Here is a 24,591-nt window from a genome sequence, read left to right as displayed (position 1 = left end):
TAAAGAATCGTATGACGCTTTCAGTGCTTTTAGACACATAATTTTATTAAACATCTGTACCAAATTTGCTTCCCTACAATGTACCATTCACATTACAGCACAACCGAAAAGTGAAAGTAGTCTGCTGCATGCACGCTTGTAGTCTGCGTCATGAAAAATCTTGTTCATGTTTGTTTTAAAAATTACGACTTTGAACAAGTTGAATTTTAATAATTTTACGATAAATAATAAAAGCAAGAATAATTCTGCTTGAAAGGATAGGTTAAGCTAAGTATTGGACCTTGATCAGAAAAATACAGAATTTTTATCTGAAAGTGATTCGTTAACGGGGGCGATTCGTTATTGGCAACCTCACTGTATTTTATCTAGGTAGTACGGACGCAAAGACTTCGTACAATTTTTCGGTTATATACATCTTTTCCGTCTGTAACAAAAAGTTTGTCATTTGTTTTGAAAGACCTTTAATGAACAATATATTAGAAGTTACATATACACTGTAATTTATAGAACAAAAGTAAAATTTTAATTCACTTATTTTTAAGATACATCTATAAGCATGATTTTGTAATCTACCCATTTACAATTTAAACAGTAAATACTATGAAATGTGTATTAATATTGTAATTATTTTACCTTCCATCTATCACAAATTAAATCCTAGCTTCCAAAGATACAGATTATGTATGGAATTTATAACTTCATTCTTGAATCTTGATATATTTTTCTATCTCAATGTGACTGTTCTGAATAATTCTTAGAAAATAATTTATCATAATCAAAGCTTGGATTAACATATTTCTCTGCATGAAACTACAAGTAATTAGATTACACTGTACATGGTACATCTGATCATCTGGTATCTTATACAAAACATATGCACACCTAATTACCTGACAAAGTTTATTTCAAAATTTCAAAATACAATAATTATAGCAATAAGTACACTATACATTGAACCTAAAACAAATAAATAATACAATAACCAACAATCGTGTGACCTAAAATGTACATCAATAAATCTTTTAAATAACAACATAATTAAAATACGCAATACATGTATATCACAGCTAATTCAAATATATATTTTTTTTCTTTACATGTTGACAGAACACTTCATTAAAAGGGACAGATGCATGCATACTATTGTATAAGATTCAACACGTCCTTTCTACAATGACTTTTTTTTTAATAAAATGAAGACAAAAACTGAATGTTAAAAAATTTTTATGAATGTGGTAAATATGATTTTACTGCAGTCCTCAAAGTTTATGATAAAAAGCTAGCAATTTTTTACCTTAATTGTCATATTTTGTTGTATTTTGTTTTACATATCAATCTTCTACTATTTTTCATACAATAGAAAGGACACAATTTTAATTTTCTTCACAAAATTAATAATTCAATATGACTGATTATGAAAGACAAAATCTGATTAAGACTCCTTAAGGTAAGAATACATTATTTATATTCTGATATCTGCATACAATTGAGGTTACATTATGCACATTTCAAAAACATTAATTATTGCACCTATTTATATCATTACTAATGTTGATTTTCAATCACAGTCTAATGGATTAAAATCTCCACAAAGAAGTTTGTACTTGTTTTCACATGAAATTCCATATAAGATATCAACCAGTCAACACATGTATGATACAGTTGTATCAACCAGTAAACACATGTATGAATGTACATACTGATCAAAAAGTTCAGTTTCAATATAAGAATGTAAAAGCTCTTATAATTTTGAAATCTGGTAAATGGCTCCATTTCCTTGTTGAGCAGGTTTGATGTACTTGTGGTAGGAATCAAGCACCTATTAAAATAATCTATAACTGTCTAAAATGGACAAATGCTTCCACTGGGGGGTGGGGGGCATGATTGGAATAAACTTGAATATACATTACCTTTGTCTAATCATGGCTCTAGTAGATTTTGCATGATTTTCCCCTAGATGTTTGAACTTCTATTGAGGCCTTGTCCAACCCCCCCATGATTTGAACAGACTTAAATCTACACTATCTGAGAATGCTTCTGAATTACTTTGACTAATTTTAGCTTTGTCGTTCTTGAGAACAAAATTTTTATTGATATATCCTTTACAAAGTATATTCTTTTGTGTAACTTTGATCCCATTATGCCCACACCCCTAACCTGGAGGGTCATGATTTGAACAAACTTGATTCTACACTACCTGAGGATGTTTCCATCCATATGTTGAATATGACCCAATCCTGTTGCATGGCTTTGCTGTTCTTGAAAAGAAGATTTCTATTAAGATTTTTCCAATTGAATGTATTCCTTTGTAAAATCTTTTAAAACCCTCATTGTGGCCCCAACCTACCCAGAGAATCATAATTTGAACAAATTTTATTCTATAAATGTCTACACTATACTACCTGTGGATGCTTCCATATACACTGTAAATGTAATGGTTTGGGCCAAGGATATCAGCCTGGGTAGCTCAGTCAGTAGAGCATCTGACTAGTGATGCAGGGGACCCGGGTTTGATTCCTGGTCCAGCCATATACATTTTCTCCTTTCCTGTTACAGATTTGGTGCAATTGACCACCCCTGGACTTGCAGGTGAAAGTCCTGCCAGGGGAAAATAAGAACTTGGGTTGTGTCTTCGAGGGCGAAGACAATTTAAGGAGGGAGGAATGTAATGGTTTGGGCCATGGATATCGGCCTGGGTAGCTCTGTCTGTAGAGCACCTGACTAGTGTTACAGGGGTTCTGGGTTTCGATTCCCTGTCCAGCCATATACATTTTCTCCTTTCCTGTTACATAAATATGTCCAAAGGCAAACATGGCTTTGCAGTTTCTGAGAAGAAGATTTTTAAAGCTTCTTCCAATCGACCAATGTCTTCCTATGTAAAACTTTGATCACACATTGTGGCCTTGCTTTAACCATGGGGGGTCAATTTTAGGGCTCAATCAATCAAGATGTATTAAATAAACAAGTAAACCCATACAGCATCTTATTCTTATTGGACCTGTAACATACACCCACATCGTACTCCATTAATAATACATGTATACATGTAATTCATCTTTTTATAAATGTTTATACATGTACATGTACTTAAATTAGAACAAGTTCATACTTCTATAGTAATTGAAAAGCATGCAAGAATTTTTTCAGGATTTTCCTTATTATTCTGCATTTGTAGTTGAAAACTTCGTTTAAAGTATATGTAGTTTCTCATCTTTCTATCACTGAAATGTACATGATGTCACAGCAGTATGGCGCCGAAATCCGATTGAAATATGCATATCCCCATATTCAGATATTTGAACTTCAACTCTAAATTATGCTTTAAATATGCTTACAACAATGTTTATTGTATTCAGTATTTTAATGGACAAGGTCATAGATAATACTTTTTAAAAAAATACTATTTTTTGAAGATCATGCGACAAATCCTTTAATGGATGAAAAACTGAAGTACTAGGTTTGACCCTCTACATCTCCTATGCGTCATTTGGCCTTTCAGTTTGACCCAAGGGGTAAATTTCAAAGTGTATGGGGATCAAAACTGAATGATGTGAAAAATGACATTTAAATAGACATTCGTGTTTTGCCTCAAATTCAGTTTCAAAATATGGTACATTTGTATCCCTTGTCCGCATTATGTTTGGTTAACACTGATAGGTAAGGGGTTAGTTGAGTCTTATAGTAACATCTATGAGAGATTCTTACTAACGCTATGAAATTTAATTTTTTTACCTCTTTCTCATTTAATGGCGAGCTTTTGGCATACTCATACAAAGCCTGATAGACCTGTCCATCATATCGTCCCAAACAGCTCTGGAGTACCTCGTCAGGGTAATCGAATGCATCCACAAACGCTACAGCATTGGGTCTGATCTCTGCCAATAGCTCCATCAATTTATTTTGCAGAAGGCTTACTTGATTACAGTCGAAGAATCCATCCTTGAATGTGGAAATTACATAGAGCATATTTAGATAGGAATAAAATTTGTAGTTTTTTTAATCTTCCATGAATGTTTGCATAGACAAAGTAAGCATCAATTGAAATTAGAATTTATCATACAGTTATGTCTTTAAATTTATTCATTTTTTATAGAGAAAAACTTACTTTAATCATGGAATGCTTAGATCAATCTTTAAAATTTTAAATTTGTACCTGAATAAATCCCCCAAGATTCTCAACAATACCATGAACAGCATACAGCTTACACAAACCAGTCAGAGCTGACCTCACTTTGGCATCCATCTTGGAATTAGTTATTGTCTCTACGAAATGTTTTGTTACAAATGCATGGCAATGGGCCTTAAAGAAAACAATAATAATATTTTATTATTTGAGTAAATAAATAACACATTACACACATATGGCCACATAAATTTAAAATTTAGATTCTCATCCTAATTTACTTAAAAATTGGGGTGGGTTGGCGGCCTTTTTTTTTAAAATTACTATTGAAAATATCTACATAACGCTCTTCTTACATAAAATTTTCACCTAGTGAATGCCAATGTGGATAGATTTTATTGTTTATTCTTTTTAATACAATGTATCTACAGATTGAAGATTCTTCTTATGTAAAATATTTACAGTGTTAATGAATTTTCCAGTACGGCACATGCCAAATGCAACTGCTGCTATGAAATGGGGTGCAGATCCAAATAAATTGCACATACTGTTGCTGTACGTGGTAGTCACGACTTCTTATTGGCCTCTCTCCAAATAGCTTCTAGTTTGACCAACAACTTTTGTTGTTTTTTGTGAGAATATCACAGATTTCCACTGTCCTAATATATTCATGCTTGAGACTTGACATGTTCAATATTAACATTTTTGCAAAACACCATGTCTAAAATTTTCTATATAAACGCCTATGCTGAACAGTTTTAAGATTTACTATTTCCTTAGCACTATTAAAATATCCTCAAAAATCTGCCAACGAACTTTTTTTAAACAACCTATCATTAATATTACCAGCTGTAATTTTCTTCGTCTATAAATTTTACTTTTGTTCAAATCTCTTTAAAAACTTGCTGATGGCAGTGATGGTATTTAGATGTATTAAAATTTAATATTTATGTTATTTTTGCTTTTTCTGCCTTCTCTATACTGGCTTATTATCTTTATCCTACATGTTTAAACTGCTTTTCTTGTTGATTTTTCTCCATTCTTCACTTGGCTCTTGTGCTATAGATAGTTTTCAATAGGCATGATTTTAGCATGAGTTATTTCCCATTGGTCGCTTTATTGGAGGTCAACAAGCCCAGATTCCTTCATTATTCAACCAATTTAAACTTTCATACTGGGCAATGAGGTGAAGATAACACAATTTTTCTTATGAATACATGTTTACAAAAGTTTCCTTTAATTCATAATTTTTAGCACTTTAAAGATTTTTGCCCTTATATTTCTGCCATACATGTTTAAAATTGGTTGTTGAAAGAGGAAAATTCACTAGTTTGACCTCCAAGATGGCAGCCAAGGCAAATAACTCAAAGGGAAAATATGTCATATGAAAAATATAAATAAATAGCAGCAAGCGACTTTCAATACAAACGGGATGATAACTCTTAAACTTTCACTGTGATTCTAACCAAGTGAAACATAATACATGTAAATACTTTTGAAACCAAACAACCAAAATAAAAAACTGGGTGGGAACATTGAGAGGGGTGGGCGGGGATGAGAATCTAAAATTTGATTTTACCTGCCCTATTAATACAAACTAATGTACATAAAAACACTGGTCTTATAATACACTATGTGCTTATTTCAGCTTCTTAAGCATTTCCCTTGATAAATATTACCAAATTTACATTGTTCAGACTGAAAACAAAACAACAATTTTTCTTCAGTACTCACTGTAGCTGCCCACGTCAGCATTACTGTAGAGCCAATCCAAGCCTCCATGGGAGATTTTCCACATTGTACTAAGTTCTGCATGTTTGCAGCTGCATCTCTTATCATTCTACAAGTCCCCAAAAAAGACATGTTATACATCTGCTGCTATGATGTTTCTTGTTATTGATATTAGGGAGAAACTTTTCTCTGATGACAAAGTTACACCATTATCTCATTCTAAAGGATTAATTAGTACACATGAGATATGTAAATAAGGAAATGCCTAATTTCCTTGCTAGTCGCCTGTGTGGCGCAGTGGTTAGAGCGTCTGCTTTAGAGTCGGGGAGTAAGGAGTTGATCCTTACATCTGGTCCTTCGGATGAGACCATATAAACTGAGGTCCCCTGTCGCAGTAGGTGCTGGCACGAAAAAGATCCCTCACTGCCCAATGGCCCTGAGTGCTGAGTACAGGTCAAAATTTGCAGCTCTCCACCAACAAGTGGTGGCATCTCCATATGAGTGAAAAATTCTCAAGAGGGACATTAAACAACAAACAAACAAAATTACCTTGCTGCTCTGTGTTCATACGCCATAACTAAACATTTCAGGGCCACTTCCTCTGTCATGCATGACCTCTTATTGAGGTCAGTGGTTAAATACTGCATAAAACTTGGAAGTGATTCTCCATTTTGCATCTTCCCATATATTTTCATCAAAAACCTTCAGAGAAAATATGTATATCATAATACCATGTACATATATGCATACATCAAATGCTAAAAAATACATGTACTATAAAAGAAAAACAAACCAAGATTTCTTACCTGGCCACTTGAAGCATCATGACATTGTTTTCTCCTTCATAGGTACATCCAGGAACACAGTCAATATAAATCTTGGGAAGACCACTAGCATGGGAGTAGCCATGACCCCCACAACAAAGACGACAAGTCTCCACCCCAGCAGAACATGTCCAGGAGCTAAAGGCTTTCAATCCTGCAGAAATGGCATGGAGCTGAAAAGGGTAAGCAATTTGCCTGGTTATATATTTCAGGCATTCTTATCTCTGTAATGAATAGAACAAATAACCTAGTGTACAATGAAATGTTTTTCTGAGGGAATCTTCAATCTGATGGCTACAAGATTGTTTTGAAAACTGGATTTTGAAAGTTTTTTATACTGTGTATATATAAATAATGTGAAAATTGTAACCCTAATTTTTTTTCCTCACCCTGATTATAAGGACTTTATTTCATTTGTATTTATAATCAAGTAAATACTAGATAGTAATGCGACCTATTGTAAATGGACAAGATTTGCCTCCAAGATTATTGAAAATACTGTAAATGAACATAAATTATTGCACTCAAATTTAGCTCAGTCTTCCTATCAAACTGATAAATAAAATCATAAATAAGTGCAACTGAGTCTTGAAAACAGCAAGTAATTGTTTATGCATCAGTATGTACATGAATTGACAAAACATGAAGCAGTGCAAAAGGTGCTAAAATATGATTACAGCTAAAATAATTATGTTTAAAGTATTTCCATTTACATTTTTGTAAGTAAATTATTAGATCTTAATTTGTACTTCAGACCTTTTTCTGAAGAGGGCAGTAGGCATTTTTTGAATAAAACAGAATACAGAGTACATTATATGAGAATGCCTGCCTATCCAATTGCATAATGGTACTCTAGATTCCTTATTTTTCGCGAAATGGCTCTTGAGCGTCAAATCGCGAGAACAATAATTCGCAAGTAGACGGTTCATCAAGAGATTTTACTTTGATTTCAGCACCATAAAAATAAAAGCGAGTAATTTTATTTCACAAGTGGTGCTTCTCACGAAATTACGCAATAATTAATTCCTTGAGTATATTTAGGAATCTACAGTAGTCATTTATTTGCTAAAGGCTGATTATTAAATAATTTTTTCTAGAAGTATTCATTGGTAAAAATATGACCACATAAATGATACTCATTTATAAAAAGAAATTTTGACTAGTTGACTAGGGGACGGAGGTCCCGTCAGTCATATGACTGAGGTACAAATCACATTCCTTGCACTAAAGTTTAAACACATGAATATAGACTTCATGAAAAGGTTTTTAATCTATTTATAGACTTCACAAAAAGGTTTTAAATATAATCTTGTTTGAATTATACACCTTATTTAACTTCTTATATGTAATATGTGCCCATATTTTCCTTTCTCTTTTTTTCAACTGATGATCCTATATCCTAAAGTAAAACATACAAGTACATGATGCAAGAATAAATCAAGTTTGCATTGAATTGGTTTAGTGGGTTTGGAGAACTAAACAAAATAACTAGAATTGTCTCATTATAAACCACATTATTTATTCTCTGTGTAAAAGTATTATGCTTCCAGTCTGAAGAATCCAGAAAAATAAAATCAGTAATTCTATTTCTTATGTTGAAATTCATATGGTTCATTTTTTTTTTTTTTTTTGGAATGATCAAGTATTTAAAATTACCTGAGGCATGGACTCTAGGTTTCCAGCTTCAATTTCAGCTGTAGCTTTCAGATAGAAATCATACATAAACCTCCCAGCAAAATACATAGCATAAGAAGTGGCAAGTAAGGGGAATAACTTGTACTGCTGAGTTTGATAGTCTAAAATCTGTGCTTCTTCACCTCTGTTAAATAAAATCCAACAATGAGAAAAGAACTATTGTAACCTACAGTGTACATTTGATACACATTTTAATTCTACAACTAAACAGAAGTTAAATAAATCAATCCTTCAAGAATATCCTGGTGATTGTTCAATTGCATGTCCAGTTTCTTTAAAATTGAGATAATCACTAATTGAATTAATGTCGGGTCAAAGTCAGAAGAAAGTCAAGGTCAAAAAGTGTTGGATGCAGTTGAATAGCTCTCACCAATATGTATCAGCATATTAGGTTTGATTAAAATATCTTGAACAGTTTCTTTGAAACTGAGCTAAACACTAATTTAAGAAAAGGGAGGTCAAGGTCAAAGGAAATGTCAAGGTCAAAAAATTAAACGCAGTTGAACAGTTCTCATCAATATGTATAAGCAAATAAGGTTTGATACAAATATGTCAAGTTTCTTTGAAACTGAGATAATCACTAATTGAATTAATGTCAGGTCAAAGTCAGAAGAAAGGTCAAGGTCAAAATGTCTTGGTTGCAGTTAAATAGCTCTCATTTATATGTATCAGTATATAAGTTTGATAAAAATATCTTGAATAGTTTCTTTGAAACTTAGCTAAACACAAATTTAAGAAAAGTGATGTCAGGGTCAAAGGAAAGGTCAAGGTCAAAAAAATGTTGATGGAGTTGAATAGTTATAACCAGTGGGTCAGCATATGAAGATAGATAAAAGTATCTTGAAGTTTCTTTGAAACTGACCTAAATGCAAAGTGTAATGGAAGGACAGACGGAAGGACAGAAGGACGGAGGGATGGAAGGATGGAAGACAGGATATGGCAAACACTATATGCCCAAGCCATATTTATGGTGGGGCACAAAAATTTTCCAAGGTTATGTTATGGCTGTAATTCAATGTTACAGTAGCTACAATAGGTACCAAAGTAGTGACAAGATTCAAAATCATATTAACACACCAAAAAAGAGAATATCTACTACTTTCCTCAAAAAATCTATAAGAATAATGAATTACTAGATAAATAATGCCTTTTTTATAAGTATACCCATCTTAAACAAACGTACCCTGGAGAGACCTCTGTTTGTCTTCTGACGGCACTGTATCGAATGGAAATCACACAGGCCTGGGCCAGGGCACGAGAGGCATCAGTTACAATGGCAGCTCTCACCAGCACCATGGAACCATACGCAATCTTTGCATTTGGGGGCTTCACAAAAGTACCGTCTTCTAATACCTGACCAAAAGAAAACTTATCACTTAATGCATTGAACATTATACATGCATAGGTCAGATAAAAAACAGCTAGTGACATTGTTGGTTATTAACTGTAAAGTGATTAAATATACCTTGGAGTATCTCATGAGCATGTTTTCTCTGGGTATTCTAACATTGTTCAGTCTTAAGTAGCCATTATCATTAGTACCATATCCAAACTTTGGGCCAATGTCACCAACTTCTATACCTACAGAAAAGTTTTACAAATGCTTATAATCCAGTGTTTCTCCTTTGATTTGGAGCATTAATAGTTCTAGCTGTACCAGGAACTATATTGTGGTTACTTATATCATGTTGATAGTTTGCACTATGAAAGCAAGAGACAAACAATAAACATAAAATGAGAACAATTTTGACAATGATAAATAACATTCTGTTTGAAGTCTCATTTTATATTCTGAATTACACCTGAACAATTTTCTCTATAAAATAAACACAACATGTACTATATAATCCACTCCTGTTTGCTACTTTACAAACCTGGCAGAGGCCTATGTGTCTCAAGGTCCCGTATTTGCACCATGAACATATGTATTCCACAGTTTTTTCCTTGTGTGAAGAGCTGAGCCATAACAAGGCAGTGGTTTGTTGTCTTTCCCACTGAAATCAGTTTTACATCATGAATAAACCAACCAGAAAGAAGTATCTGTCATAATCTCTGTACATCTTTACAGACATGTAAATAGTGGTGATTTTAAATATACAGTTGAACTTCGGTATCTCGAACATAGATATCTCGAATACCATGGATATATCGAAGTTATTTGGAAGTCCCAAAAACTTTTTCTTTTAGTATTTTACCCTCAATATCTTGAACCCTTGGATATCTCGAAGTTTTTTCTCGGTCCCATCGAGATAACGAGGTTTGACTGTACATGTATACAATTAACATCAATAAATTTACACAAAAACCTTACCATATATACATTACAAACATAATTTTTCTAATGATCCTCATTTATGCATATTTATACGCATTTTAACTTATTATACTTTCATGTAAAATACTGAAGTCTATTGGTTTAGATCCAATAACCAACTTGTAATGTTACCCTTAGCAAAAGCAACAACTTGGCAACGGGTAAAATAGTGTTAATGTCACATTTTGCCCTAGATTTCCCAACACATCAGATACGTAGTTGAAAGTAAGCCACAATACAAAACATTGATAAAGCTCTAGTCTGAGTAGGATGGATTGCAAAAACAACAAAAAGCAGAAAATATTTGTGAGTATAAAATTACAAAATTATTGAAGGATAAAGACTTTGCTAGTACTGAAAGAACACTTGAAAGGTTGATGAATAATTTCTGAAGCTTTGTTATTGAAAAAAAAAAACATTAAAGCCTTTCAAATAAGATCTGATTTTAAATGACAAATTCCAACTTTTTTTATTTCAGTATAATAAAAAAAAAATAGTGCTTGTTTTCATGGTTTTGGAGGGAACATCCCTAGAGAAAACAATTATCAACCTACGCTGACATGTCACTTTACAATGGTTTTCTCTTGGGGTGTCATTTTCAACTGTTACCTCCCAGTTTATATATATATATATATATATATATATATATATATATATATATATATATATATATATATATATATATATATATATATATATATATATTTATATAATGTTTGTTTTAAAAATCTGCAATTCTGTCCCTTACATGACTAAAATACAAATAATTTTATCTACATCTGTATATATACATACAATTTCCTGGCCAATATTTCATGGAGGTAATAGTGGGGGAGTTGAGGACAAATTCCTTGGTCTTTGGATCATATGTTGAGGTTGTTTCTAACCCTCTTATGAATGTACCTGTATAAACACAGTTTGATATAATCATGAAGTCAATAATAAGCAAAGGGTATATAAGTAAAATTAAAAATAAAACAAACACAGTAACAATACACGTCTTAAGCATCAAATCTCTTGATGTAATCGGAATAACATTTCTAGGATTTTATATGATTGGAGAGTCAGTGGATTCTCTTACCATGGCCCATTTCTGTTTGAGCATATGTTCCAATCATTTTTAGGCTTTCTGCTAAAGGCAGCCATCTTTCTTTTTGTTCTTTTGTTGCCTGTTTTTCTATGGTGGGAATAAACATCACTGTGTGGAGGCCAATAGGACTGTTCTCATGTGGAGTCATGGCTCTGCATGAAAACAAAATTAGTTTACAAAGCACACTTTTTTTTTATGCATGTACTATCTTTACTAATTCTTGCAATGTAGTAACTCTGATAATTTGGTTATTGGGTACCATGAAAACAGTATCTATCTCAAAGGGCCCTTACTAAAGTGAAATGAAATCAAGGGCTAAAGAAAAGGTCATGACAAGATTAAACCAAGTCTCTGAAGAGACTGTAGCTCTACTGGTTTGTACTTGTAACAAAGGAAGAGAGAGGTAGCACTTGCACTTGAAACTGGAAATACCAATGAATAAAATTATGATTAAGTCTCTTTGTGTGGCAAGTTTTATTGAAATAGGACTAAAAATGTAAGAGAATTAGCTGAATTTTACCAAAATTTCTATTTTTAGTAACTATAGCAAAATTAACAACCAGCAGGTGTTGAAATTTTTCCTAGATAACCCACTTGCCCAGGGGCTACTGATTAGTGAAAAATTACTCGCCCAAACCTCAAACTAACTAGCCCAACAATTTTTTTTATGCAAAATGAAAACATAACAAGTTAAAGTTTCAAACGCTTTGGTGACAGAAACAAATTAAACTAGTTCTCAGTTGAAAGAAACCAGTCTACATAGAAAAGTGAAAGTAAACTGATGAAATTTTTTTTTCTGTTGTGCTAGTCTGATGGACTATACTATTGGTACATTTAAAGATTTACAGTCAACTCATACCCAAACCGAGTCGTACCCAAACCGAGTCGTACCCAAAGAGTTAACTCGTATCCAAAAGCTGAAGTCAACTCGTACCCAAAACTGAAGTCATTCCTACATAAGGTTTTCCTATGTGATTTAATGCAAAATTTTCCTGTGCACAAAAAATGAGGAGGCAACTCGTACATAAAGGTTTTTCCTATGAATTTTATGGTCCCGAATTTTACCTATACCAATATGTAAAAATTTTTAATTAATGGTATATCATATTATTGTATACAATTTCCATAAAACTTATCCAATAAAAAACTTAAAATAAACTTACATTTTTGCTGCAGGATAAACACAATTCTCACACTATGGTGAACTTTTAGGAATGAAAAAGAGCTAGGTTCACTTTATGCATATAATGGCCCTGTAGATATACCGATTTATTGACTAACAATTTATGATCCATTTTAAACATCAAGATAAAGTAGAGACTTAGTGCTTTCGTTTCCTTTTAAAAATTTTCTCCTTAAAGCCAAGGTCTTAGAAAATAGGTGTCATGGAATTGCAATGTTCTTGAATTTTAAGGAAAACAAGTATATTTGAGAAATTTCACAGAAGAGAAATAATATGAGCGCACCCTCTGATCTAAAAAATAAAACATGTTTTGTAATCCTCAGAAATAGTTCTATCATTTAATAGTTGCATATTTTAGATCAGAGGTTGCGTTCTATATAAAGTATCGAAAAATAGCTTTAAAAATTTGCTGTTTTTGTAGAATTTTTCAGGATATGAGGAAAATGACGCATTTCATGACGTCATAATGCATTGACTAGCCAGAAAATTACGTCATTTTTGATAGATACGCAGTCACCAAAGATCTAAATATTTAATGCATTGTCAACTAAATCCAAGCAGTTTCAGTTTTTCTGAAATTCACAGGGCCAAAAAACGCCCTAAGTGAACCTTGTTCTTTGGAGGCATTTTCCAAACATGGAGTATCTCATAATTAATGGATACCAAATTAGGAGCATCTCGTAATAAGTGTTTGTCGCAGATCTAAGAAACAGCCGCACATATGTTGCTTTAACAATAATTGTTTGAATTTCTATTAAGGGAAACTAATTAAATGTTTAACCATTAAAGTATTTATGAAAAATAAACAGTTGTCTTCTTCAAATTCTGATTTTCCTTACTTTTTTCAAAATTATACTATTTCATATAAAAATAAATTCTAACACTTGTAAATAAAACCTTGGGTACGACTTGACTTCAAATTTGGGTACAAGTTGACTTTTTGGGTACAACTTGGTTTCGGTATGACTCTGTTTGGGTACGAGTTGACTGGATACCCATTTAAACTAGCTAGCCTGAGTCTTAAAATGACTAGCCCGGGCATTGGGCTACTGCATAACCAATATAAATTGTATAGAATTATGTAAATTAATGTAGTCTACTTGATTACCAGGTATTATTGAAATCAGAACAAAACTGTAGGAGTAGCATTTTGAAAGAATTTCACAGAAATTTCTATTTATAGTAACCATGGCAACACCATTCTTTGAAATCAAAAACAATACACAGAATAATGTACATGTATCTTAGTGTAGACTACTTGTGTATCAGCTAGGTTTCATTAGAATCAGACCAAAACTGTAGGATAAATAGCATTTGGAAAAATTGCTTACAGATGAACAGACAGATACTGTGAAATCACTATTTTTCATGGGGGTTTAATTTTCATTTTTTCCGTGATGAGAAGAGACCCACAAATTCATGTCCACCAGCAATGTAAATTTCACACGTTTTTTCCTGAAACCACGAAAATTTGACCCCATGAAAATATGTGATTTTACAGTAGATGGACAAAATCTTGCTATTGCTTAAGCCCTTCCTTTGACCAGTATGGCTAAAAAGTTACAAAAATATCCACATCAATGTTGACCTTTGAATTGGAATCATTAGTCAACGTCACTTTAAACCCTTAGAACTACAGTAACTGTATACCACCTTATATATGACTTCCTTTTTTTTTTTTTTTACAGTAAACTACTGTAAATCACCAGCTGAAAACCTTTCCAGATTATTAATATTCGTGATCAACCTTTTCAGTTTCATAAAACATGGCATAGCCAGTGACTATGAAGTTTGCAAAAACTAATATCTGTGAGAATGAGTTGCTCACAAATGTTGCAAATATTTCTCATTCGGGTAAAAAAAGTTGTTATGGTACATACAGTGTACTTAGGTGAGTGGTCTATTATTTTCTGGCCATTGGTTCTAGATTTTTGAACAATCCCACATTATTTTCACTATTTTTTTTTTTCATTATCTTAAATAATGAAGGATTGTACATAAGTCCTCTGGTACCTAAAGTTTAGACCTGGAGTAGCCAATGGTGTCTGATAACAATATGTAGCTGTTTGAATTATGATAATTAGCATCATGTATATGTTTCGGAATTAGGAAGACCAAAATTAGAAAATTGTTAGATAAAGGAAATTGTTATATTGCTTTTTTCTTTATGACAAAATAATACATGATTTAGTGTGATTTTAAACCATACAATATTATTTAAATATTTTGTAATTGGGTGATTAAGAGAAAAAATCTGTATTTTTCACTTGGAGAATGAAACTGATTATTTCCACCCCAAGCAGAACTTGACAAAAAATGGTAAACTAAGTTTAAAATCAATCAGGGATTATATATTTGGTGGAAGGATGGCGTAAAAAATATCATGTTCTACTCTTAACAATTTTTGATGTTAATGTCAAGGAAAAACATAATGACCTTGACCTGATCTTCCTGCTAAAATAAAATGGTCAAATCTAATTTAATTGATAACTTCACTTTGTGATATATTGTCTTCTTGATTCTGTGAAAATTTCATTAATTTTTAAATACAATAAATATGAGAATAAATTCTTTAAAGCTCAATGTAAAATTAGCTATACACACAGGACTGATGCTAACAAAAGTTTTCACCCTGCCAAAGGTCTTCTAGCCCAAGAATTTAATTTCTTTTTCAAAAATTATTTTTATTGGTGAATGTAAAACCAGAGGCCTGTTCAACAGTGCGAACATTTGCAAGTACTCGCCAAAGTTCCTTATTCCTCCAACAGAAATGTTCACAAGCGCTCACAAACATTCGCTCTGATGAACAGTCTCCTGGCTGACAAGTGGCAATCCCAAGAATCTCAGCTCTAACTGACAAGTTCTGCCACTTTGCTTATTACTGGTTACTGGGAGAATCTGTCAATTTGAGACAGATTTTTTTAATCAATGTAAATTTTTAATTAATTAGTGACAATTTTAATGTCCAGTTTGGTGTTGATACATTCAAGCAAATTTGTTCCCCTGCAATAAGATTTATATGTCTCAGGCATTTCGAACACTAGCTACAATCCGAATACATTTGAATACAATTTACTCAAATATATATATATATGTATATATATATATATATATATATATATATATATATATATATATATATATATATATATATATATATTCTATCTCCTCTATAGAATAAAATTGTAAAAAAAAAAAAAAAAAAAAAAAAAAAAAAATCGAGAAAAAATCCAAATAAACTCACTTGAAATTTTCTTCTTATGAACCACATAAAGGAACCTTTTGCATAGAAGTTACATGTCTGTAACTGAGAGATTTATTAAAAACTTCAAAATTAAAATACTAACTCCTGATAGTAGAATCGATCTGCAGGCTCTGTAATTCCATGCTCTTTCATTTTTTTATTGATGTAAAGATTTTTCCACAAAGCTGTCTCATATAGTTCCTCTCTGGTCTGAAATGCCCATGGTTTAGCTTTTTTAATCACTGGATCATTTATGGCTAAGTTATCTACAAATAAAAAAATTCAAATGTTTTAATTTGTGACAATAAATAAATCCATATATTATACATACATGTACTATCTCATGTATTACAAGCCAGAAATTATTTTTTATTTACTTTGATATCCTTTCACACTGTAGCAGAATATCATTTTGGTATCCTTTCACACTGTGAGAAAATATCTCATTTATTCAATAAATAAATCACAGTAATTCACTGTTGAAAATGTAATAAATAAACAGAAAATTCAATGTTTTGTAGTTGGATATTGAATTTATTTTACAAGTGGGACAGGATTTTTTTGATATTTTCATGAGTGTGAAGCACAAGTGAAAATATAAAAAAAATACTCTCCCACTTGTAAAATAAATTCAATATCCAGGTACAAAACATTGAATATCCTCTATATATTATATTTTGTTTTATTTTCCTTTTGCCTCTGACTTTACATAACATAGTGTCATAGGCGGTGACGACATAGTTGAGCAGTTGAGATGTCATAGCTTAACAGTTGTGAGATTGAAAACATTACAACATGGATTTTAGCAACATATTTGGGAAGAAATTGACAGTATTAGTCTCTATCAAGATGGTTTAGTTACTATCTCTATCTTAATTATGACAGGCCAGAAATTATTTTTTACTTACTTTGATATCCTTTCAAACTGTGAGAGAATATCACTTTGGTATCCTCTCACAATGTGAAGAATATCACTTTTATTTAATAAGTAAATTACAGTATTTCACTGGTGAAAATGTAATAAAATCCAGATATCACTGTCTGTGATCATATATGTATCCTAATATTGCTCTCAAGTAAATGAATATCTAAATGAAGAATCGGGTTATTAAAAACACTGGATTTACATATAGACTTACTTGCTCCTAATTTAGTGCAAAATTATAGAGATATTAAACATTTCTAAAAGCTTACTTATCTTCTTATGGTTTAAATTATATATACTGTAAATATAGTTTTTTTCCACAGGGTCATAATTATGTGGAATCACCATTTCTGTTCAACGTGAAGGTGGAAAATTATGTGGATTTATTTGACTGCCATTGTTTATCTTAAATGCACTTTAAGGAGGCTGGGGGGTCAACAAATTAACCATCAGATATAACTTAATTTTATAGAAATGATATCTTAAGCTGTCAACTATCATTGGCAAACAAAAATTTCATACATTTTAGTTTTAAAATTTGATCATTTTTGTATATCTTTACATGGAGCTCTTCTTCTAAAGGAGATCAATATAGTCTGAAAATGGCCATAACCACCCAGTCCTCTTAAGTACCCTGTGACAAATTTCTGCTGAAAATTTGTGACCCCATACATAATGAAAATTAATTCTACATTGCACATGGAAAAAAGTATGTCTACAGAATTTAAAAATTGAATAATGTTAAGTATGCAAAAATTCATGATCATCATGAAATCAATTGAAGGGAGCCAGGAAAAAGTATTTTTAGAAATTATCCAGTTTAAAAGATAGTCCCAAATGTCAAGTGACAGCAGTACACTGTATAGAGCTAAGACATTTTTTCATTAAAGTAAAAACTATTTTCTTTATCATACTTAAAGTTCAGAATTCTACTGAGATGGATTAGGGTGATCAACTATAGAAGTCATATAGATTCCTGAGAAATTATATACCTGGAAAAACTTTATGCGCCAATCAATCCATCACTATCAAAACATATCCTGGACAACCAGAACCGAAACAGACAGAGACTTCGTAATGTTTAAAGATTTACATCGCAGCAAAACTCCAGCAAGAATATACAAATTCAACTTTTCTTTTGATGAAACCAGATTGATAAATTTTTTGTAAAATTACAGACTGTTATACCTCAGTTATTCCAACAAGTGTGTGTGAAAAAATATATAGCAATCCCTTCCAACATGCTGTGTTGTGGTGTTCCACCAAATTATCTCATATGTGTGATTATGACTTGTATCATTACTAAGTGGCCTTCCAATGTTAACATTGAATGACAAACATGATCATAGAGAATTCATTTGTTGTTGGGCAAAGTTTATCTGCAAAGCCTCTGCCTTCTTTTGCAGGGCTTCCACTTAATCATAATTTTTCCCTGTATCTTACTGATCTTATGAATACATTGTATGTATATATTTCCTTTTTCTTTTTGTCCATTAACAATATAATGAACTAACATTACATAATACATTAATATAACATGTAAATTATGTGTTGTAAAATCCCTGAGAAGGGGAAATTAAGGACATACGCAATGTAGTTTGAATTTTATTGTCTTTTCCCCTGGAGTTGAAGAGTTCCAATACTTAAAGGAACTGTGTGCTACATTTGAATGTCTATATATGCTGTTGTACACTTCTTCTAAAACATGTTTGGATAAATAAAACATATAGAATGTAAGTTTAGTAATTTTTATATATTTTTCTTTGAATTATACAAGAATTTTCATCAGTTGATATCTTTTCAAAACCCCTGGTTATGCATGCTGATTTTTTGTCTATGAACATCTGATGGCACTATAATCATAAATTAAGAATATCTTGAAAAATTATCAGTAGGTAAGGTACGTTGCGTATGTCCTTAAGGGCTAGTTAAGCCTAGTTGTATTTGGCATGCTGACGCACCTGCACAACAGATTCTGTTTGTAAAAAATTATCACTTATATGACATAACATGCATAAGGCACGATATTCTACTCCTGTATCAATGTTTACACACAGGTAACCTGATACCCACATCAACACTGCCACTGATAATCATACATGTAGTACTGAAATGTTTTCGTGAAATCAGTCAAAAAAAGGTCATCAGACATTTTTATTGAGGGGGCACTAACATACAGTAGCTATGTTTTCTAGAATAATCCATATATCGGCAAAATTATTGGGGGGGGGGGGGGGGCAAAAATCGATGTATCTATTTTTGGAAGAGGAGGATATTACTTTATGGTAATAGAAAATGAAGGCCACAGGAGATCATATAAACAAGAGGCCCATGGGCCACATCGCTCACCTGAGTACATTGCCTTGGCAAAAGCACAAATCAGTTCAGTATTGAAAAGATTACTGGGGGGGGGGCTTGAATTTTAAACTACCTGATGATGCTTCCATGTCAATATAACAAATGGCTTTGTTGTACTTGAGAAGATTTTAAAAAAAAATTCCCATATATTCCTTTGTAAAAATTTGATCCCCCATTGTGGCTCCTCCCTATCCCAGGGGTCATCATTTGAACAGACTTGAATCTGCACTACCTGAGGATGCTTCCATATCAATATGACTAAACATAGCTTTTCTGTTTTTGAGAAGAAATATTTTTCCTATATGTTCTTATGTAAAATTTTTGATCCTGCATTGTGGCCCGACCTTATCCCAGGGGGTCATCATTTTAACAAACTTGAATCTACACTACCTGAGGATGCTTCCATATCAAAATGACTAATCATGGCTTTGCAGTTCTTCAGAAGAAGAAATTTTCCTATATATTTCTATTTAAGACTTTGATCCTCCATTGTGGCCCCACCCTACCCCCGGGGTCATGATTTGATCAAAATAGAATCTACATTACCTGGGGATGCTTCCATATAAATATGATCAATCAGGGCTTTGCTGTTTCTGAGAAGAGGATTTTTAAAGATTTTTCCTATATATTTCTACGTAAAACTTTGATAGTCCATTGTGGCCCTGCCCTACCCCCAGGGGTCATGATTTGAACAAACTTGAATCTACACTACCTGAGGATGCTTCCATATAAATGACTCATCATGGCTTTGCTGTTCTTGAGAAGAAGATTTTTTAAGATTTTTCCTATATATTTCTATGTAAAACTTTGATCCTCCATTGTGGCCCCTCCCTACCCCTGGGGGTAATGATTTGAACAAACTTGAATCTACACTACCTGAGGATGCTTCCATATAAATATGACTCATCATGGCTCTGCTGTTCCTGAGAAGATTTTTTTTAAGGTTTTTCCTATATATATCTATGTAAAACTTTGATCCTCCATTGTGGCCCCGCCCTACCCCCAGGGGTCATGATTTGAACAAACTTGAATCTACACTACCTAAGGATGCTTCCACATGAGTTTCATCTTTCCTGGCCCTCTGGTTCTTGAGAAGAAGATTTTTAAAAGATGCTATTAATTTTTCACTAATTCTTTATTATCTCCCCTTGAAAGAGGGTGTGGCCCTTCATTTGAACAAACTTGAATCCCCTTCACCCAAGGATACTTTGTGGCAAGTTTGGTTGTAATTGGCACAGTAGTTCTGGAGAAGAAGATGAAATTGTGAAAAGTTTACAACGACGACACCGACGACAACGACAGACAACGGACAAATTTTGATCAGAAAAGCTCACTTGAGCCTTCGGCTCAGGTGAGCTAAAAAGTATTTAGAGCCATGCTAAAAGACATGCAATCGGGCTTGATGTTACTTTTGATATGAAAGTAAGCGACAATGCCTCAATGAGGTAAAATCAGTGTCATTGAAGTGTTTAATGACAGGGAAAAGTACCAAGAAAAACATGGGATGAGATGGTTGTACGAACATGCAGGTGTGCCAAATACAATTAGCCAAATAAAGATGGAATACTGCATGGTGCTAATTTGTTTATTTCTTGATACATATTACATATTTATTTAAAATTGAAAGCAGTATCAGCTAATTAAATATATTATTTTATGTATAGTCCATGATATTAGTATGAATGTGCGTATAGTCATATTCTTGTGACTTTTTGTCTATTTCTTGTAAAAAAAAGTATTTGTAAAACAAATAAATAGCTTTATAAAGTATTTTGAACACATTAAAAAGCTATATAGGCTAACTTATGCAAGCTACACAGCTAAATCAAGACACTGGTCGGACCTACTCTATATAACACGGCCTGCCTAATTGAAGACCTACAGGTAATTAAAGACCTACGGAAGACCTAGGGAAGACCTACAAAAATATGGGCTATATACAGCAAAACTAATGTGATATTCTGATTTATCATGTCTTAAATCTATAAAATACACAAAAAGTTTTATAAAAAGAAGTTTTAAAGTGTATTTTTCAAGCTCGGTATGGGGAACTATTTCTTCTCTCAGACGATCTATCGCAAGAACGGTAACTCTGGTTGACTTTAAATTGAAAGGAAATGAAAACAGAAGTTCTTAAACTTACACTGTTTGACCTTTCTTTAAGATAAGAACAATATATGTCAGGAAAAATAAATATTAACTGAAAATAAATATTAACTGAAATAGGAATATAATAAGACTTTTAAGTGGAATTCTATGAAATATAAATTAACATGACAATTTAAAATCTACAGAATTAATCAATGAATTTATGGATAGCAGCAAGAAATAGTGCAATATATTCTGTCTGTTATTTACATACAAAGTATACAAATTCATTTTATAAATTAAACAAGTAACATGCATGTAATCACTTAAATGAAATGCATGCATATTTTGAACAAATTATTATTTTTTGCTGTTCAGGGTCAGTGAAATACAAGAAGATTTTGTAAGTGATTGTGGCTCTGATCTTTAAGAAAAATTACTTCAGATTTTTTAAACTTAACTTTTAACACTCTGTCAAAAGCATAAACATATTTATTTCAATTATAATATTTAAATTTGTACATTGATATACCAAAATAATTTTGAAAATAAATTTAAAAAAAGAAATAAAGGAATTTGTTGAAAAGAGTCCACTCATAGGATCTGGAAACTTGTTATAACAATTCAATAATTCATTTAAAAACATACATATACATGTATTTAATGATTGATCAAATTATGGTAGTATATATAAATTTATGTACCGGTATATGTGTCTGCTTTGGTTAAGTTTTTTTGTTTTTATTTTTATTTTATTTATTTATATTTTTTTCACAAAATAAAATAATATCTAATTGAATATTCCCTTTTATTATTTCATCTTTGATGTATTTATTTTTAAATATCTTCAATGATTCTATTTTTCCTCATTTAACTATTGATTTATTTACATTTTTCTGATATGTTTTGGTGAACAGCTGATTTGTTATTTACGCGAGTTATCGTTCTTGCGGTAGGTCGTCTGAGAGAAGAAATAGTTCCCCATACCGAGCTTGAAAAATACACTTTAAAACTTCTTTTTATAAAACTTTTTATGTATTTTATATATTTAAGACATGATTAACCAGAATATCACATCAGTTTTGCTATATATTGCCCATATTTTTGTAGGTCTTCCCTAGGTCTTCCGTAGGTCTTCATTTACCTGTAGGTCTTCAATTAGGTATTCCCATATAACATGAATTGTATATGATGTAAAAATGATGTTAAAAAAAAAAAGTACATCTAAATCAAGACACTGGTCGGACCTGGTCCAGATATAACGTGATTTGTATATGAATTATGATGTAAAAATCATTAACTAAAAGTATTGTTATTTATTGTAATTTTATGAAATTTGACTCTCTGTCTGCTTACAATGTTGAACTACAACAGAGACATGAATAATTTATGTAGGCATGTAAGTTCAAAGTCCAACACATCGAAACGTTCTTAAAAATGACATGGAAATAAGTTGAGTTGTCAACAAAAAAAACTTACGTAAATACCGTCTTCTTTTAACTTTCTCTGAACCTCTATATATAAAATTTGTAAGTTGTTCAACGTCAAAAGTAGAGTTTCTTCTTTCTCTAGCAAGATCCGAATTTACTCTTTCCATGGTCGCCATCTTTGGTTGGAGAGTCGATATTAATTAACTCATACATAGATGACGTCGTGTCACTACTTCTTGAACTCTCTACACTTGGCTACATGTTATCTTGCACACATAGTAAAATAATTGGGACATTTTGAGTCCAAATCAATTCAATACCTCGACAAAGCTCCAGTCAAGTCAAAATCACGTCTATTTATTTAGAGGACTCCTGTGTTTAGAGATACTGATCTAAATTTCACTGTCTTCTGTGAAAAAAGTACATCCTTTCCATTTCATGGCTTAAACAGTTAAAACCGTGATTTGCATCAGTACATACTTTTGTATTTCTCTCTCTATATATATAAAATATGTTAGACGGTGCGACTCTTAGTGAGGGCGGTGTCATCAACGGATCAAGAGCGCATTTCTACATTTTAATGATAATAAAATTAAAATACTATTTATTAATGATAAGTGTTATAAGAGAACCACAAAGAACTCTGCCTTTCAAAAGGACCCCCCTTCTCCCAACTGTCATTCAAATAATGTTTATAATTAGTCTTAATAGGTCTGGAATACCCTTTATTCAGATATTTCATCACGAGTTGCCTTGCCAGGACACTATTTCAGCTATCAAATAGAAAAGGGAAGGGGAAATGCGTACGGACCAGACCAGACCAGGACTAAATGTTGACCCAGGCCCCAGTGCTCGAAATTTTCCCTTCCAACTAAGTATATATCTGTCCAACAGTGAACGAACCTGCCTAGATGAACATCATACCTCAAGTTCGCCTTCATGACTACATGTGCATTTAAAGACACCAGTTCATAGGTACATATTTACAATTTAAAATTTCTTTGTCCGAGATAAAACTACAAATAGCAAAAATACTTGATTTCTACGTAAAACTATTGGTTCATCGATAGGCGTGGTTTAAATAAAAATCATCTGAGGAGCGGGACGGAGAGAGATAGAAATTAGGTGGGGATTGTAGCACGTGAATTAACGGAATCAAATGCATGTAAATATAAGGAATAACTGTCAGTTTTATGTTGTTATGCCCCTGGATCGAAAGATCCCGAAGGTATATTGTTTTTGTCCTGTCTGTCTGTTTATCTGTTTGTCTGTCTGTCTGTTGTCAACTTTAACCTTGCCCATAACTTTTGATTGGTTGGACCTATGACTTTCATATTTCACATGTGTATTCCTTGTGACAAGACCTTTCTTTGGGTACCATCATATTTGACGTTTTGACCTTGACCTTGGAGTTTGACCCACTTTTGCAAAATTTTATGTGACTTTAACCTTGGCCATAACTTCTGAACAGTTGGTGCTTGGGGTTTCAAACTTCACATGTGTATTCTTTGTGACAAGGCCTTCCTTTGGATACCAAAAACTTTGACCTTTGACCTTGACCTTGGAGTTTGACCTACTTCTGAAAA

At 32.3% G+C, this 24,591-nt stretch overlaps 1 protein-coding gene across 1 annotated transcript; it reads right to left on the bottom strand.

Moving 5' to 3' along the window:
* Positions 1 to 485: 485 nt before the first annotated feature.
* Positions 486 to 23,181, bottom strand: LOC133189891 (peroxisomal acyl-coenzyme A oxidase 1-like). The gene is made up of 14 exons (XM_061325303.1): positions 23,055 to 23,181; positions 16,308 to 16,470; positions 11,769 to 11,929; positions 11,483 to 11,590; positions 10,248 to 10,367; positions 9,839 to 9,954; positions 9,557 to 9,726; positions 8,335 to 8,497; positions 6,661 to 6,851; positions 6,404 to 6,556; positions 5,858 to 5,963; positions 4,154 to 4,300; positions 3,733 to 3,939; positions 486 to 1,819 (listed from the first exon to the last, which is right to left on the bottom strand). The coding sequence occupies exons 1-14, from the start codon at positions 23,179 to 23,181 to the stop codon at positions 1,742 to 1,744; spliced, it is 2,010 nt and encodes a 669-aa protein (XP_061181287.1). The 3' UTR covers positions 486 to 1,741.
* Positions 23,182 to 24,591: the final 1,410 nt, after the last annotated feature.

Source organism: Saccostrea echinata, unplaced genomic scaffold (assembly GCF_033153115.1).
Source record: "Saccostrea echinata isolate AGI-Se365-2 ecotype Australia unplaced genomic scaffold, CSIRO_AGI_Sech_v1 ptg000020l, whole genome shotgun sequence".
Classification (NCBI taxonomy): Eukaryota; Metazoa; Mollusca; class Bivalvia; order Ostreida; family Ostreidae; genus Saccostrea; species Saccostrea echinata.
Note: the sequence above shows the minus strand (reverse complement) of the source record. Positions and strands in the feature narration are given on the sequence as shown.